Source organism: Monodelphis domestica, chromosome 8 (assembly GCF_027887165.1).
Source record: "Monodelphis domestica isolate mMonDom1 chromosome 8, mMonDom1.pri, whole genome shotgun sequence".
NCBI classification, from domain to species: Eukaryota; Metazoa; Chordata; class Mammalia; order Didelphimorphia; family Didelphidae; genus Monodelphis; species Monodelphis domestica.
Window position 1 is genome coordinate 184,153,065 of NC_077234.1, and position 15,532 is coordinate 184,168,596.

General features: G+C 36.1%; 1 protein-coding gene across 3 annotated transcripts in view; it reads right to left on the minus strand.

Annotated features, from left to right (window-relative positions):
- Nucleotides 1-9,477: 9,477 nt before the first annotated feature.
- Nucleotides 9,478-15,532, minus strand: part of TUBGCP3 (tubulin gamma complex associated protein 3) — a 160,238-nt gene continuing 154,183 nt past the window's right edge. For all 3 annotated transcript variants that reach the window (XM_056807509.1, XM_007501273.3, XM_056807510.1), the window contains 2 exons: nt 14,646-14,762; nt 9,478-10,628 (listed from right to left, as the gene is read on the minus strand). In XM_056807509.1, coding sequence (XP_056663487.1) covers nt 10,470-10,628; nt 14,646-14,762 — 276 coding nt within the window. In that variant the 3' untranslated portion in view covers nt 9,478-10,469. The remainder of the gene's footprint in view (nt 10,629-14,645; nt 14,763-15,532) is intronic.

The window sequence follows — 15,532 nt, forward strand, 5'->3', positions numbered from 1 at the left end:
CTAGTTCACTTCCTCACTGCCAGGAACTTCCTGCCTCTAGCAGCTGTGAGTATTTTCCACCCTGGTTTGCCCGGCGCTCTCCTACTGGCCCAGCTGCTTTAGTTTGGGGGATTTGGTGGAGAAACTCCTCCCTGCCCACAGCCTGGAGAGCAGCCCTATCGGCCATTCTTGGCCACAGCTTGGCAAAAACCCTGGCTGACCTACAGGCTCGCTGGTTGCCCACTACTTGAACAGCTGCATCTAACAGTTTTTGGTGATCTGCATTCAACCCCATGGTTTTAAATACTGCTGTTTCAAGACACTTCCACTGATCCCTGCTCCTCCCCCACAGTCTCCACCAGCTGCTGGAGCAACCCTCCCCGCTTTCTGCCAACCCTAATGACCCTGTTACTGTGCTACCTCAGTGCTGTTCCAGCTGGTGAGTATCAGCCCCAGCCTCAGGCCAGCACAAAGGGAAGTCCTTTTCCCTGCCTCTGCCAGGCTCAGCTTAACTCCTACCCCTCCTTGCTTTACAAAATCTGCCTTATTTCTTAGTCATATACTCCATTTTGGTTTCTGGAAGTTCCTAACCATACCCCTTACCCCCAAACCCACCCATAGCCATGCCCCTAACCCTTCCCAATTGTAGTGCTGCTTCTTGGGCACTAGAGGTCAATATTGAGCATTGATGTTTTCCTCATTTTTTTACTCTTTCTTCTTTTTTTCTCTTTTCCTTTTCTTACTTAGCTACAGTGGCTGTCTGCAGCCACTAGAGGGCAGCAACAAATAAATATTTAAATAATTTCCTTCTTTTAAAGAATAAAAATCCAAAAAATCATAAAAATAAAATAACAAGCTAGATACACCTCACCTTGCCCTATACCCACCACTTATAATAATAATTCTAAAATAAATAAATAATAATAAATATACATTTTTTATCAAAATACTAAACAGCATAAATGCTACTATGCAGTCTTTGGCTTTTTGCCGAATTAGAGGCATTTAAGATTCTGAATTGCCTCCTCCTCCTCCTTTTACTCCTAGGAAATTTTATTTTTCTAATCTTCCATATTAAGACAAAAAATGCTACTATACGAGAGATTAAAGCAGAAATGCAGGCTAACAGGCAAATTCAATTGGAAAATTTCAAACACTATTTACATGATCTAATGAAAAATGTAGATCCCATCGAAAACAAGTTTGAATTTTGCAAGCCTTTTCCTGAACCACTAAGAGAGGACAATCTTATTTTTCCTGAAATGGAGAAAAGACACCTCTCCTCTACATATCATACTCTTTCATACTCTGCAACATCTCTCTCATACTCTGCAACTCCTGGCTGATCTTATGTCCCTCATCCTTTCCTATCCTTTCTCCCACCCATGACCAGCCCCAACCCCAAAGAAATCTCATCCTGCTATAGTATTTGTTCCTACCAATGTTGCCTCAGTATCCCCAAAGACAACTTCTAAGGGACCACAGTCATTGAATGATTCCTATGAATTCCTTTTCCCCTTAAGGAAAGTGCCTGAAATGGGATGCAATGGGAATGTGGTGACCCTAAGACACCATGTACCTTTTACTCCTCAAGAAATTAGAGAACTGAAATATAATATTTCTCAGTTTGAATGTGAACCTCTCATGGTGATCAAGAAGATGGCCAATATGTTTTATCAATATGATCCATCCTATAAGGAAGTTGAGAATTTGCTCGATTCAGAAACAGAAAGTGAGAAAAATAAGATCATCTCTCATGTTAACAAGGTCCGGGGGTGTGGTGCAGCACACTGGCCAGCTCAGGATTCTGAATGGGATTATAACAGTCCCAAGGACCAATTGCAATGAAATTGTTTGTAGGGAGGCTATTATAACAGCTATGCGAGAATGCTCCAAGGATACAGAAGCATGCTCAAAATTTGAAAGCCTTAGACAATCCAATGATGAGACACCCTCACAATTCATGGATAAGCTCATTGGGCTTGGGGGGTTGATACCCAGACCTTGATATTTCTAAAGACAAAGATATTAAGCAAATAAAAAGACATTTTGTCAACAACTCTTGCAGAGTGGTCTACTATTATTTTAAGACACATTGCCCATGGTGGCCTCAGATGTACCTTGAAAAGTTGAGGAAAACTGCTGCTTCTGTCTTTACAGGCCAAAAAGAAAAACAGGAAAAAGATAATTTCATAGAAACCTTGAAAAAAGAAATCAAATCTTTAAAGGATAGGTTTGATAATCAAGACAAAGGGCATGATGCTCAACCAATGGTGCTATCCCCTTTCCAAGAACCTAACTATTAGTCCCTTACCTGCCACTTCTGTCAGAGGAAGGGTCACATAATGATGAATTGTTGGAATTTACTTCAGACAATAAGAAATAATACCCACTGGAGAAATTCTCAAAGCAATAATTATAGGAATAATAATTACAATGTTAATTTCAAGAATCATAATTTTAGGACTGATAATAATTCTAGGGACATGAATAAGGCACCTGACAACTCATACCAAATGAAGCTACAGCAGTATATTTTGTACTCGAACCACCCAGGGTGCTACTGTCCCTCAGGGGGGAGCCCAAGGAAGGTACTACCCAAAGATTATAAAGGTATATGGAGGGGGGGGGGGTTGGCGCACAGGAATCAGAGGATACAACCTTTGATTTTCCAGACCCTGAAACCTTACTGCCCATTGTTCCTATCCACTGCTCCCCCCACCCCCATACCGATGATCCCCATGTAACATTAAAGGTTGGTAACACCCATCATGATTGTCTTTTGGACATTGGAGTTTCCTGGTCTGTTGAAGTTCCATTGGCTCAATAAATTGTGAATTTTAGATTTACTTCACCCTGTTTAGTCTAATAAAGCAGGAATGTCTACACCCTTACTTAAGGATTAAGTGTTGAGAAGGATGGCCTATGACAGACATGTGCTAGCAAATGACAAATTAGAAACAACTGACAGACCCCTTGGGCTTTCCTAAGTCAAGCTTAAGCTACTATTGGTACATATGAAATGCAGGAAGTGATGTAAAAATGGCCTATATATTTTGGGTCACTTCCTCTCTCCATCGTCTTTTCTTGGAGAGGTGGCTCTGGCTCTTGTGGCAGAGAGGTGGCTGGTGGCAGCGTGCTGGGCATCTTAGCATTTTGAGTGGCTGCAGATATTGCCCAGGTTTGGTGATGAGCATCCTTGATACAATACTGGAAGTAGCTTAGTAGCCTAGTTCAGGTTAGGCATATTCACTGAGCTCTCTTGGAGTTTAGGCTGATTCTTTTTTTTCTCCTTCAATTTCCCTAAAAACGCCATCCTCCTAGGAGGCTCCTCATCTTGGAGGAGGCCTCATGGCTGGAAGGTCTCTGAACTTTCCTTGGCTCAGGCTAGGCCAGAGAAATCCTATACCTTGTTCCCTCTCTCTTCTTAATCCCTTCCTTCTATATTAATTAAATCACCATAAAATTTCCAAACTGACTTGAGTATTTTATTTGGGATTTGAATTAAATCTCTGGTGACCATTTAATTTACATTCAGTCTCAACCCTAAATATACCCTTACACAATGTTGGGGTGATTATCAGGGACACCCCTAAGGGTTCCCAAGCTTTCCCATAGAATAGTGTCCATAATATCCCTTATTGTGGAATACTCTTTCCTCTTAATGCCTGGCTCCCCCATAAATTTTCTGGGGAAAGATCTTTTATGCAAACTTAGGGCCACGATAACTTGCTCTCCTGATGGCTCTATGACACTGGAACTGCCTGAGGATTCCTTAACTTTAGTCCCTATACTTATTTCAGATGCTCATGAAACGGAGATCCTATTTTTGAGATCCCAAAGGATATACATGAGTCTCTCTGGGCCACATCATCTTCTGATGTTGGACTACTTAAATTGGATGTCCCTGTACAAATTCAAACAAAATCTAGCCCAACTCCTTCCATTCCTCAATACTCTCTTTCAAAGGAGGCAATTGATGGCATTAAACCAGTAATAAATTCCCTGATTGACCAAGGCATCATAATTCTCTACAAATCTGAATACAATACACCCTTCCTTCCTGTTAAAAAGCCAAAACTGGGGCCCAATGGCAAGCATCTCTATTCATTTGTCCAGGATCTGAGAGCTGTGAACAATCACATAAAGAGATACCCTGTAGTTTCCAACATAAATACTATTATTTCTTCCATTCCTAGCACAGCTACATACTTTACAGTGGTAGACATGTGCTCAGCTTTCTTTTCTATACCTATACATGAGAATTCCAGGCATATCTTTGCTTTCCCCTGGGCTCATTTGCCCCAAGGGTTTGTGGACATTCCCACCTTGTTCACACCATTCTTAACAGCTGATACAGATGCCATAAAATTTAAATACAGCCATTTAATTCAGTATATAGATTTGCTCTTGGCTTCACCAAACACTGAAGCATGCCAAGAGGATAGCATCTTATTTTAGAGCTACATAAGAGAAGCCACAAGTTCTCCAAGGACAAAGTTCAGTGGTATCTCCCCAAGGTACAATATTTAGGTTTTGACTGCTGGGCCCCATTTAATTTCTCCCAAGCATATTTAAAATATCCAAAAGTTATGTGCTTCTACAACTAAAAAGCAATTGAGAGCTATTCTTGGAGCAACATGGTTTTTATTGGCAGTGGATCCCTTGCTATGGGGAAATCACTAAGCCACTTGTAACACTCACAAAAAAACTTGGTTCCTGAACCACTTAAATTAGAAACAGAATACCTAACAGCTCTTTCAAATTTAAAATAAGCTATCTTGTCTTCCCCTGCTCTAGGATTCCAAATTATGACAAACCATTTACCTTAAATTTTCATGAGCTGAAAGCGGGAGCTTCAGGTGTTCTGACTCAACTTTTTGGACCTGCTCAATATCCAGTATCCTATTATTCAGCCCAGCTTGACCCAGTCCCTGCTGGAGCACCACCATGCCTTAGAGGAGTGTATGCCACAACTTTATTGGTAAAAAAAATCTCTGATTTGGTATTGTGATGCGTTCAGACCATAATGTTCCTACACAAGGTTAAGGCATTGTTATTAAGACACAGAACACAGGCATTTACTGACCAAAGGATTACTAGGTATGAGATAACCTTATTGAACAATGAACATATCACACTAAAACGCTGTGGAATTCTTGATCCTGCAACTTTTCTCCATGATTTGCCAACTTCCAGAGAACCTTTACACAACTGTACATATTTAGTGTCTATTGTTGATAAACCTCTTACTGAACACACCTTTGGATAATTCAGATTTGATATTATTTACCGATGGTTTTTCATTTATGAGGAATGGTGTGTGCTATAAAGAAGATGTGGTTACTGAATTTGATACTCTCTGGTCAACTTCCTTACCCCCAAATGTAAGTGCACAAGATGCAGAACTCATAGCTTTGAAACATGCCTGTATCATTGCAAAGGATAAGAGTCACACAGACTCCTGCTATGCCTTTGGCATATGCCATGCTATTGGCTTCAGAGGGGATTCTTAACATCAACTGAAAAATGTATTGCCAATGCAAAACTTATTACTGAACTTTTCTGCCATCCAGCTCCCCAAAGCCATAGCTGTCGTTCACTGCTCTGCAATACAGGTTGCACTGGTCCTGTCTCTAGGGGAAATAACCAAGCAGATATGGCAGCAAAACTAGCAGCCTTAGAAGGTCCTGAATTAATTGTGCCATTAAAAATTACTGATGATTTGGATCTATCCCTTTCCTATAATGACAAGGAAGTGGAAAAATGGTAGCAGAAATTTAAAGCAAAACAGATAAATGGAGTATGGGTGTCATCAGATGGCAAGCCCCTGCTCCCTAGAGCTTTCTATAACCAAATTTGTCACTCCATTCATAAACATGGTCATTTTGGCATGCAAGGCATTGTAGACTCTGTTAAAATACTATGGATAGCACCTGGAATAACTACAATTGCCTTCAAAGTATGTACAGCTTATCCTACCTGCCAGGCTTTTAATCAACAGACCCTTTTGAGGAAAAGCTTTTGGTGGATATCCTCTCACACCCTTTGAGCACTTAAAAATTGACTTTATCTCTATGCCAAAAGTTGGACAGTATGAATTTTGTTTGGTCATAGTTGATCAATTGACCAGGTGGCCTGAAGAGTTTCCTACTGCTCATGCCACAGTGGCTTTTGTGGCCAAAGTCCTTTTGAAAGAAATTATTCCTCATTTTGGCCTGCCAGCACACATTGATTTGGATAAAGGAACTCATTTTACTGATTCAGTTTTATATCAAATTTATACATGGTTTGGGATAACTCCTAAATTTCATATACCATATCATCCGCAGAGCTCCAGCCAAGTTGAACAAATGAATAAAGAACTTAAGACCATGATTAGCAAATTGTGCATGGAGACTCATTTAAAGTGGCCTGAAATTCTACCTCTGGCCCTATTATCTCGGATGCAGTGATTTGCAAGGCTCACCTTTTGAGATGCTATTTGGACATCCACCTATTCAGATACAACCATTTACCCCTGCCTATACCTCACTGTTAGGAGGGGATACAACCATTGCTACATATATCAGACAATTACAAACAAAATTGCAATAACTCCATGACTCTGGAGCTGCTGTTCAAGGAGGCCCCAGAGATTTCTTGTTTCATGATTTTAAAACCAGTTGATAGTGTGTACATAAAGAATTTCAAACATACAGAGTCAACTGAACCTGCTTATAATGGACCATTCCAGGTCCAACTAAGTACAACAACAGCCATAAAAATTGGAGAGAGGGCTTCACGGATTCATTGCAGCCATGTAAAATGAGTGTCTTCTGTTGATGAATAATTGCTTGCACTGATTGTAGTTGACTATTGATTGTTATTAGACTTCTTTATTGCTGGATTTGCACTATTTTGTTGCACTTTATTTGGTTAATCCTTGTATTTGCACAAATTGTCTTGTAGGGCAACACATAAGCTATCTCATAGAAGAAAATCTGTATTAGTGACCTATATTGACCTGATGTGCCGTCTGTAACATTTTGTGCCTTTTCTAAAGTTTTTTTTTGCATTTTTTGAATATATTATTGCTTTATCTACCTCATTTGCACTCACATTGTTTTATCTACCTTATTTGCACTCAAACTGTGGATCATGGTAACTCAAAGAGGAATTGAATAGTTTTTTTTTTTTGAAAAGTAGTCTCTATACTTTGCCTCTGTAATTGTGAAATATACACAATTTTAATATTTTGTTTTCTTCCTACATGTGTCATACAGTATGTGATTTTTTTCATTTTCTCATTTTTTGTCTTTTTCACACATCACTAGTATTGAAAAAGTATTTTTTTAACTGTTTTACTTTTTGCAATAGAATACCTAAGATGTCCATTTATCTAACATATAAAAGCATACCCACAAAGACTTTGGACTATGGCAAACTGCCACTAGTTATTTAAATATTCTGAGACTTTTGCTTGATGACTATGTCTAAACAAAGGAGAAAAAGGCCATAAAGGAGCACAGAACTTGACTTGCAAAGTGCCAAATAAGCACAAAAAGAAAAAAGAAACCAAGCCAATCCTATAGGAATTGATAATATTCTGCACAAAAAGCATGACTTGATCATGTGTGAAACTCAAGGTTGTGGCTGTTTAATATGTGTTAAATGCAGGACTTCCTTGTAAAACATCCTATATTGAGCATAAAACATCAATTGTTCTGGCTCCATTATCCCGAAAAAGTGAAGAAAAGGGTTGAACTAGGGAATTATATTTCCCATTTGTCTTGAGATCTAGTTTCTTTTTCTATTTTCTCTCCTGATGTGACAACTTGTAGCCCAGACTGTTAAATTGGGTTAGTGAATGATTATTGTTGCATGCTTATGAGACATGGCTCACTACAAGAACCTATTGTGATTTGTGAATTCTTTTCCTTTTTTCCTTCTTCCCAAAATTTTTTCAAATTTTATTTTTATATTTTATATCTGATATTTTATATTATTTTTAAAAATAACCTCAGAGTCATAAATAAAATATAAAAAGAAAATTGTTGTGAACTTTGACTTGAATTTGAACCTAATTTAGAACAAGATTCTACCTCCCAGAATCTACAAGGCGCCGTGAAGATACCTGCAGAGACCACATGCTGCACCAAAAAATCCTGATTGAACTTTGAGATATGGCAAATTTGAACTTTGGGAGGGTTGAATGCCTTTGTTTTGAATGTACACTGTTATGCCAAAGGGGACTGCCCCTTAATTGGCTTTTTGTCAATGCACCTATTATTGGTTTTGTTCCTTTTCTTTTTTTCCCCCTCTTATCCCCAAATTACTGTAATTTCTCTTTAAAAACTAATATTTTACATACCTTTACTTCAAGTTATTAGTTATGTTTTCATGATCCATTGGGGAGACTGGTCTCCCAAAGGATCACAGCGGGAAATGTATTGATTTAGAATCTTGAACCCTAGAGACTACATTTTCCACAATCCCCTTTTTCTGTTGTGCATCATTGGTCAATTTGGTATCCAGTTTTGACTTCCTTCACCCTGGTCCTCTCTCCCAGAAACTCCCTCTCTCTAGCTTATATCTGCATGGAGGAAGGGAGTGTTTTTTTTTTTTAATCACTGGCTTTTAAAAATTTCTCTTTGCTCTAAGTTGATTTTAATAAATAGTATTAAAATAATACTTGGAGTATCAAATTATTAATTGTAATCTTTACAGGAGAAAATAAGAAACGATGCTGAGGTGATATGAATAGTGGTAAAGGAGCATTCTTGATGGATGGTGTGAATTTTTTGTTTTTTAAACTAACATATGCGGAAAATCTTCTAAGAAGGAAGCAGAAATATTGGTAGTGGAAAAGAAGTTTGTAATAGTGCCTGTGAAGAGTATAATAGTGTCAATAAGGAAAGAATAAAACAATTTATATGAAGCTGTGAAAGCCCAGTTGAAATTGAACAACAAATTTATAATGGATTCAGTGCCACAGAATTTCTACTACAATGTTATACAGCAATGGAAGTATTAGGGAAGAAGGTAGATGTCTGAATTAATCCTGTGTGGGAGTATGAAAAAAATTAACAAGATCTAGAAGGGGCAATAGTGATGTATGATAACCATATTTATGTTATCCATATTTTGGTGGATTAAAGAACTCATTCTCCATACAATTAATTAGTATCAAGTTAGAATTGTCATGACTTCCTATATGTACTATTAAGAATTCTAAACTTCATTGAAAATTCAGTTCTCTTTTGCCAGAAGTTATAAAGCTTCATTTCTCTCATTTAAATTTCTAAGTACAAGAAATTTGGAATAAAAACAAAGAATTGGATTCTAAATGAGAAACTCTGTTGTATTTCATTCTTCTTTCTGCATATTAAGTTCCATGAAGATCTCATTTCTTCACTTTAGAGAACAAATAATAATAACATATACATTAAATTGCTCTCTGCTCTTCTCTACCTAAAGTATGGTTTTTTCCAACCTAGTCAAAAAATAGACAACATATTTGAAAGATAATTGTGTTTTAATTTTTCTATGTTTTTATGTATGGAACATAATAAATGGAGACTTAAATGACTTGATATGACATTTTTTACAAAAAAAAAATTCCTCTAACCGTAATATATAAATATTTACAATGAAAAAATAGCCAGACCAAAAGGATATCTTCATTATATGAATTGATTTCTAATACACATCAGAATTTTGAACACAAAATGTTTCAATCACACCTATCTATATTTACACATAACTTCATCTGACAATTTTGAGATCTAAATTTAAATTATATATGTGTTTTTGTTTTATGCCAATTCTATTAGTTTTTTTCTATATTTTTATTTGCATATGACTTTTAGAAATTATCTGAAATAGGAAATCAAATATAAAAATGTTATCCTCGAAGCATAAAAGAAAACAAATGTATGTAAAGTTAATGTATCAAGATACAAAGGTTCTCACACAGGCAAATACATTACAACATTAAAACCAGTATAATAAAACTCTTCATGTATTTTCTTGGTAAGGACAATTATTTCAGGATCTGATTGATTTTTTATTAACAAAAGATGTTTAAGAAGATGCCTCCTAAGAAGATGTTTAAAAAAAGTTAGTGATGTCACACTTTAACTTAATACTCCATCACCTGTTTTCTCTAAAAGAAATTGTGATTTTTGAAATGATAAATATAAATAAAAATATAAAGCTTAGAAAGCTCCAACAAAGCATGACATTCTTTAAATATGAAGTTTCAAAAAATAAATTGGAATAGTGCAAACCCATCTATTTAATATAGTAATATAACAAATATATTCAACTCCAATGTATAAACAATATTTGTTTTTTATATTTCTACCATGGTGCCACACATTCACATGTCTGAAGTACTTATGAGCAGACAGAGTTGCAAGCCATTTGGTTTTCATACTTAAGTGTGGATCTTTATGTCCAACCAAATAATATCCTCCATAGATTCAATAGATGGTTTTGGAATTTGTTCACATATGAGAACTACGTCGCCCTCTAGTGCCCAAAGACATTCGAAGCCTTGGCTCTCTTGCTTTATAATGTTCATTGAAGTCCAATCTAAAGCTAAGAAACCGAAGACTCTCATCAGAACTTGTTGTCAGTAAAACCAAAAACTGCTGTACAATACCCTAGAGAGAAAGTAAGGGACAGTAAATTAAATTCAGTAAAACAAACAAGCTAAATGGAAAAAAAAAACTCAACAATCCTCAAAACTTATGTCTGAAAGTTGTAATCTTTTTGGGGGCTTTGATTCCAGATCAAATGAAAGCAAAATAAATAACAGCTTTTTGCATCCCAAAAGTTAACCATAGCAGCATTCCAAAAAATTAACCAACTTTTTTTTGTTCCTTTCTCCTGACCTTAAATTCAACAAAAGTAACAATGAGCAAAGTAATGAAGCAAACATGATAAAACTTAGGGGTCTATTAAAGCTAATGTAAAATTCTGAATATTCTGCAATTTTTTTTCTAAAAGAGACTCATTGGAGGTTATCGGAAATTATTCATTGCATATAATTGGACTATAGGAAATCTTCCTTGTATTAATACTTAAGAAGATACCATATTTGCTTCAATATTTCAAGGTGTATGATTTTTTAAAGGATGTGTTTTCCTTCACCAAGGTATCTCACAAATTTGATTTGCTTTTCCATTATTAATGTGTTTAAAAAATCCATCACTTTTCAGCCAATCTGGTGGTAGCGTCACCAAAATTGTCTGGGCATGCCTATGAACAGAAGATGTGTGGGTTTTCAGTGGGTCTGTATTGAAAATGTTTCCAAAATAGTAGAATTTGCCAAAACAAGTACTTTGCCAAAATCATGTCTGAGAACCCAAGATCATCTTTATGCTACAATGAAGTGTTGGAAAACTTTAAATTTTACTTATTCTTCCACTAATTACAAATTTATGAACTGAGTATCTCAAATGATCAAAGAAATGAATATAAATATACACCAAACAATTAACTTCAAATTACAAGTACATTCACTTTTAATCAATCATATATTTCCATTCAACAAATATTTACTTAGTATATGCTAAGTACTCTGTCAATTTAGAGCTAAAAATAAGTCCCTGAAAAGAGGAAAAGAAAGCATTAAACATTAACATTAAAGAGACTAGAGTTAACTAGATATGGTTATTTAAATAAGATTTCCATCATCATTATTACTTTTTTATAGAATAAATTTCCAACTAGCATCAAGTCTAATAAACCAACAAACATTTATATATATTGACATATACATCAACATATATCCGTGTGTACATAGTGATTTTATGTGATCACTATGCACACATGGATATATATTCATTTATTTATTCAACAAATTTATTGAATACTTACCTACTCTGTGTAATCTATAAAAGGAGGCACTGAGGGGCCAGTAGCAGACAAGCTATGGAGGGCAATACTCCTTTCAGTCCTCCTATCCTCTCCATTCATCTTATAACCTATATCCTAAAACTTATCACTTTTGTCCATTCTAGTGCCACAGCACTATCAGACCCAGTTCTTTCTCTTCATTCAATCCCAAACTAGCCAAGGTTATATAGTTGGCCTCTGAGCTGCTCTCTGCCTCATCTCTCTTCTTTCCAATCCAGACTCCATATAACTGCCAAACTTATATTCCTAAAAGCATAGGTGACATATGCCGTATCTAAAGCATAGCTCTACACTGCTAAGATACTTCAGTGTTGCCTCCAGGATAAAAATATGAGCTTCTCTACTTGGCATTTCAAAACTCCCACAATCTGGCTCTAACTGACCTTTCCAGATTTACTGTGCTCCCCACACCTCATCACACTCAGTGTTATGAACAAATAGATCTACTTGCATCAATCTCCTACCCTTCTACCCTACAAATCTACAAGTTGCCAAATCTTGGTGTTTTGGTTTTTTTTCCCCCCCTACTCTCACATCTCTGGCATCTATCTCCTTTTCTTTACTCACACAGCAGCTAGGACCCTCATTCAGGCTCTTGTCACCCCTCCCACTTGGACTATTGTAATAACCTTATAATAATCCTTGTTTGAGATTTCTTCCCACTTTAATCCATCCTCTACCTGGCTCCCAATGTGATTTTCCTGAAATGTAGATCTTGACCATGTCATTCCCTAGTCATAAAACACAAGCAACAGTCTTTTGGCTCCAGGATCAATTACTTTATCTTTCTCTCACCCTTGAAAAATTAGTGTTTTATTGTAAATTTTATAGTGCATGTAATCGTTCAGCATATAAAAATATTTTATAAATAAGTAAATATGCATATTTGGGCATGTGTACTCAGAAATTTTTCCCTGAAAGGAATGCACAATCAAAGAAAACAGAAACCACTAGTCTAGAAAACAGGCTATATAAAACAAAATAGTGAGAGATTAAACTGGAGGATTTCAGTCAAGTTGTGACATTTAAAAAACTTGAATTTGGCAGGTGGCAATAAGTCTTCTTTCAAGTCTTCCTGAAGCTCGTCTCAGAGTAGAGGAAAAGGGATCCCCACAACTCCTACATGAGTGAAGGAAAAATTTATTCTGGCCTTCTAAAATGAAACTCCAAATGTGTCTTTTAATAGCTATATATGGTAGTTGAGTTTTATAGCATTAGAGAACCATATTTCATAGAACCCTAGAGTTTTTTACTTTATTTTATTTATTAGTTTATTAGTTATTGTATTTATTAGTTACTTTTATTTTATTACACTAGGAAAACATAGGTATTGTTATGATATTATGGAATAAACATATTTTTGTGATCAGGTGTAGGAAGTTAACAAATATTTACACAGACTTGTTCCTATGGGAAAATACATTAGGCGTTCCAAGCATACAAATTATAATACAAATAAACTACTTTCAAGTCGGTGATTATCATATCTATATAAATATAGTCAGACATATAATATGTATGATGAGGAAGGGAAAGGGAAGAATTGAAATTAAATTTTTTTCTGTGGAATATTGTTGCTGAAAATGTAGACAGTCACTTCCTGTTGAGTGATGAATTTGAAATAAAATGATATGTGAAGTTCATTAAAAGTAAATCTGAGGGGGCAGCTGGGTAGCTCAGTGGATTGAGAGCCAGGCTTAGAGACAGGAGATCCTAGTTTCAAATCTGTCTCAGACACTTCCCAGCTGGGTGACCCTGGGCAAATCACTTGACCCCCATTGCCTAGCCCTTACCATTCTTCTACCTTGGAGCTAATACCCAGTATTGATTCCAAGACAGAAGGTAAGGGTTTTTAAAAAAAAAAGTAAATTTGAATAATTTTCACAGGTACGGAACTCTGGGTATGCACTCATTTATGAAACAGTGAATGGCAAATAGCTGCTGACGCACTACTATTTCAAGCTCTCCTACAGGGAGAACAGAAAGGAACTTTTTCTGTGAAGGAAAGAGACTATGAATGGTAATGATTTTCAAAGAAGATCAAGACTGTAATTTGAGCGCAACTGGGATTATACTGATTAAGGTTACTTTTTAAAAAATCTATTAAATTTGTCATGAAAATGTGTAATGGTAAACAAGACCATCACAGTTTCCTTTAAAAATGAATACACAGACTTTTAAAAATTGCATATCACTCATATATTAGTTCCTTTGCAGCTCTACTGCTTATTTTAATTAGTAATATGGAGTTCACCACCACGTATCCATTTTGAAAGGAAATTTTAAAAATAATTTATTAACTGAACTAGCTCATATATGTGGTAGAGACTTGAAGAGAGAGAGAGGTTTTGCATGGCTTGTCCTTCAAGTCTCTACTACATATAGACATTTCATACAAAAATAGGCTGCATTTTAAAATATTTTTTATTAAACAACATGGTCATTATTACATGTTGTCATTAAAAACAACATTTTTTTGAATAAAAATTCAAAATGAAGAAAACTAGGAAAGGGAGAGTTAGTTTAAAAATATAATTGGCATAAAGGTCACTTCTCATTTTTGTATCTGAAATACATTTTTTTGTGGTCAGCTACTGTTGGCTGACTTGAAAGACCAAAAATTATATTTGCAATGAGCAACCCTCTCAAAAGGCAGATTAAAAAACAATTACTTATTTTAAAGATGAATTGTTAATTGTCAAATATTTACTATAAGACAACAAATGAATATAATCCTTTGCTGCTATTCTATTATGTACCTGGTAAAAATGTGTCAATATTCGCAACTGTGAACACATTTTTGGTATAGACTCTTCAAATTCCCTAATCCTCTTTTGTTCTTCTTCTTCCTCTGCTTCTGTGATTCCCCACTGACCCTGTAAAATACAATATTCCAAATTTCATTGAAAATTCTGGCTTAAAAAGAAAAATCCAATCTTTGGCAATTTTGAAATCACACAATAAATATAATGTGATGCAGCTCATATCATTTCAAACATTCCACCAAATAAGTCTCATCCTTGGGTACAGCTCCTGTGGAAAAGGAGTTGCCAACACCACATTCTGGCCAGCTACCAGATATGGGCAGGTTAATGGTTATGGGAACAGGGGTAGAGAAAAAAAGCTAATGGTCTCAGACATACTTACATTCTTGAACTTCAGAGTTCTGATCAAGATGAGATGCCAGTAAAGCTCTTGGTGTTGGTTTGGCCTACTTGGCACATGTTATCTCATTTATCTGGCCCAGCACTAGTGGCTAGTTAGCAGAGGTGATTGTGGTGGCTGGGAGAGGAGGCCCCTTCTTCACAAAGGTTGTTCCCCTGAATGATAGTGGTAGTGGCTGGATTGGAAACAGAGATTCTGCTACTGATAAAACTATTGGACTTACCTGTTCATCTGAGGGAGCTGATTAGCTATTGGTATTGTGGCAGATTTTGGTTCAATATAAATAAAAAGCTAACAACCATAGTTCTCCTAAAAAGGAATAAGCTGCCCAAGGAGATAGCATGTTCCCTTTCACTGGAAACTTTTAAGAAGAGACCACAGTTATAAGGATTATTAAGAGTTAGAGGCAGGTAATAAATGTAGGTCCTTTGACATTAGAACCACTCTTCTTTCCATTACACCATGCTGATTTCTACCTATG